At 36.2% G+C, this 3,571-nt stretch overlaps 1 protein-coding gene across 1 annotated transcript; it reads right to left on the reverse strand.

Moving 5' to 3' along the window:
• Nucleotides 1-1,273: 1,273 nt before the first annotated feature.
• LOC145788384 (uncharacterized) lies at nt 1,274-2,109 on the reverse strand. Its single transcript, XM_082600154.1, has 2 exons — nt 1,946-2,109; nt 1,274-1,640 (listed from the first exon to the last, which is right to left on the reverse strand). Exons 1-2 carry the CDS (start codon nt 2,107-2,109, stop codon nt 1,274-1,276), a joined length of 531 nt encoding a protein of 176 aa, XP_082456280.1.
• Between the last annotated feature and the right edge of the window lie 1,462 nt (nt 2,110-3,571).

Here is a 3,571-nt window from a genome sequence, read left to right on the forward strand (position 1 = left end):
AAACTTAGAGATCTAATTTTTCTTTCAGCCTGAAATAGCTGATTGATCGACATAAAAAAATTGCCTCCGTTTACCTGACGATACCAGCCAAAACGTCCTTCTATAGGGTCAGACGTAAATTTTCCAGGAAGAATGTACTTAAACCCATGGTTGCAAACAAGGTAGCTGGATAAAGCAATCATTCCTTCAATGCTTTGAATGCAAGCTGTGAAAGTTTCTTTGGTGAGGCCAGACTGCCCAGATTTTTTCCATGCCTTTAGAATATCCTTCGCTTGACACAGAAACTGCACATTTTGTGAACTTCCGTCTGATCTCAAAGGGCAGCACAAGTCATCACGTTTGTTGCGACCTGGAAATTGTTCACAGCATTAATGCTTTCATGATATGATGTTTACTCATTCAATGCAAAAATTAACGTCTTTAGCTGTACTTCTCAGTACAAAGAGCTATCCAATATCAATATCCATGTTATGTGGAATGCAGCATATGATGTTATAAAACTAACAACACATGCTAACTAAACACAACACCTTACAAACGCATTTGAGCACAAACTCTAGCAAGTAATAATGAATAAAAATATAAAGTTGACTCAAAATATATACATACAACTCATACGTACAGTCGTACACTCAACATATCCATATTTAATACCTGTACAAGTAATAAACATATAGTACTTACCTTTAAAAGGTGACTTCACGGACATAACCTTCCAAATATTAACCACAAATTTGATGTACCTGGCTGTGTCAAGAAAGTCAGGATATGTTTTGCCATAATACTCCAGACCTAAAGCAGTTGATTCGCTAAAAATACCTAAAAAATCGTTTCATTAGCTGAAGTATTATTTACGTCTTCACTTATAAAATGCTTAAATAATGTCAAAGCATTAATGGATAATCTGGTGACATATCACCCTCTTCCAATCTGCCTTGAGCCAGCATGGAAGCAGTACGGCTCATAAAATCGGGTCTGCTACTATTCGGTGAGACCGATTCGGTGAGTTCCTAACCTTTAACCCCTAACCCCAAACCCTAAAACGGCAATGATAATTAGGCTACGGTACCCAATAATTAAAAAAAAAAATTGAAAAAATCCCCCGTTAAGGGATCGGACTCACCGAATCGGACTCACCGAAACGGGCCATTCTGCATAAAATCGCTAAAATCGCATAAAATCGCTAAAAACCCTGTTAAGTAACCCACATTGATGCGCAATCTGCTGCAAGCGGAGATAGTGAATGATTATATTCTGTAAAGATGCAATACTTTTACACTACACTTAACAATATTGTCCTGCATGCAACATACTTACTCATAGCGTGTTGGGGGGAAGTTCTTGCAACGTTACTAGGATTCAAAGAAACTTTTTTCAAAGCATGAGCTACTTTCAAAGTCTTGCTTTCTTCAACTGCATAAAGTTGCTTGATATGATCGAATCTGGCATTGCACGAGTCACCAAGAATATTTGAAAATCCAACAGTTGGTACATTCATTCGAACTTTGGATACAAAGTTGTTGAAGATGTTCTTGAAGTTATGAGTGAAATCAAATAGTAGAAATAAACGCTCTTCGGGTCTCGTAGGATGCTGAATATATGGCTTCAGCTCACCACCACATAAATCAATAAACATTTTCCTAAAAATATGACTGTTACTTTAAACTACACTAACATATAAATGCGGCAGACAAAACTAAGTTGAAAACAAAATAGATGACATCCTTGTGAGAAAAAAATACTGTATAGGGGTTTTTGTAACATTTCCAAACACTTTGTTACATTTCTTATATAAATGTATCCCGGAAATGTAGGCATAGGCTACTGAACTCATTAACAGTTGAATTTAAAAAAACACATGAAAGTTCCATACATATTATACCGTATTATAACTTTCAATTTAGTCAAAAAACTTGTTATCATAGTACATCAATAAAATACATACCTGTTGCATACATGATTGTCAACGCACACCGCAATTACCAGAAAAATATCATTCAAAGCTTCCATCACTTTTTTAAACCAGAAATGAAGTGTGGCAGTGTCCAGCTTGTTGACTGGCACAAGGCAAACCACATCTTTGTAATTACAACAAGCTGACTGAACCATGAAAGCAAGCACTGTTTTAGCAGGTGAACCATCTTCTGTGAGACCAACAAAAGAACCATTAGTGTATTCTATTCTTTTGGCAGTGTACACCTCATCAATCATTAGGGTTACAATCTGTTGATATGTTTCCAATTCTCCAGTCCTTTCCTTCAAATAACGCAAATCTAAAATTCCAGCACCAACGGACAATCCACTAGAGTATACACGAAGTCTACTAACAGCAGGGAGAATGAAAACTTCTCTTAATTTTTGGTACAAGACTGTGCTGGTCATTTGCCACAAGAATGCCATTGTTGTAGTTTTGCTAGAATACCTTCGTCCTCCTTTTTTTCGTGAGAGCAGCTGTAATTGCTCGATCAAAAAAAGCAATAATGTATTCTTAAATGTATCATTGTCTTCAGTACAAGAGTGAGCCACATGTTGATTCAATAAACAAACTGCTGTTTCAATGCAATGTTCCTGCTGACAAGTACTCTTGTCTGCTAAAGCTTTGCAATGAGCCAAAACATTGCTCAATGCAGTATAGCTCTTGATGTGTTCTTGCGTTAGCAAATGTTCAAAGCGGTAACCAGCAACTTTAACTGCAGAAACAAATGCCGAAATTGACAAATCCTGAAACACAATGACAGAGGCAAGTAACTTTGGGGTATCAGTACAATCAATCAGATGAAAAAGTATTTGTGTGTCCTGAATTTGCAAAATATATCCATCTGGTAACACCATGTCTTTTACCTTCTTCTTTAAATTTTCAAAGTCTTCAATTTCATCCAAAGTAAAAAAAAATTTAGTGGCACTTTCAACTCTGTCATTTTGTTTCGTCAATCGTGCAGAAGATGTTGATGCAGTGCTTCTTCCAGGAGCTGTGTTGGATGACAGGTATTTTGGTAAACCTAAGAAAATGTGTGGTACGGCAGTTGTTTTTAAACGAGGTTTTTGTAAATCTTGCTTTTGTCTGGAACTACGTCGGTTGACTTTATGATCAGTAGAAGTAATCTGATAATCATGTTTGTCGAAATGCAATGCACATACTCTGTGATATTTTGTCACACTCCAATGTTTACGTGGGATAGCTGCAATCCATTTGCTTTTTAATGAAGGAAGTGTAGGAAACCTGAATAGACTTAATTTCTCAACATTCTTCGATGATTTGTACCCACTTTTACACCCTGGTACACAGCAAGTATTTACCATGTCAACAAACTTTTACAAAAAACACTGTATTAGCATGTTGATAACAAGAATATGCTGCAACAACAAAGATACACTTGCTTTTTACAAAAAGGCACATCCACCATGACAAAATCCTTGCATTTTGTCATAGGCTACTTTAACATTTGTGTTTTGTCGCTTCTACCTTTTTCTTAACCCCTGCTATGTTATGGCAAGTGATATTGTTTCTACTTGATTTGATGGTCGAAACTAAAACATGAATCTGAACAATAAAAATTACATTCTCAATTTC

Source organism: Aplidium turbinatum, chromosome 2, assembly GCF_918807975.1.
Source record: "Aplidium turbinatum chromosome 2, kaAplTurb1.1, whole genome shotgun sequence".
Taxonomy (NCBI): domain Eukaryota; kingdom Metazoa; phylum Chordata; class Ascidiacea; order Aplousobranchia; family Polyclinidae; genus Aplidium; species Aplidium turbinatum.

What these genes read in the sequence shown, in the direction of transcription:
- LOC145788384 (XM_082600154.1), bottom strand. Translation starts at nt 2,109, where the DNA reads ATGGTTCAGTCAGCTTGTTGTAATTACAAAGATGTGGTTTGCCTTGTG. An exon ending in GACAATCATGTATGCAACAG is followed by an intron (nt 1,641 to 1,945) that starts GTATGTATTTTA and finishes TCATATTTTTAG; the next exon opens with GAAAATGTTTATTGATTTAT.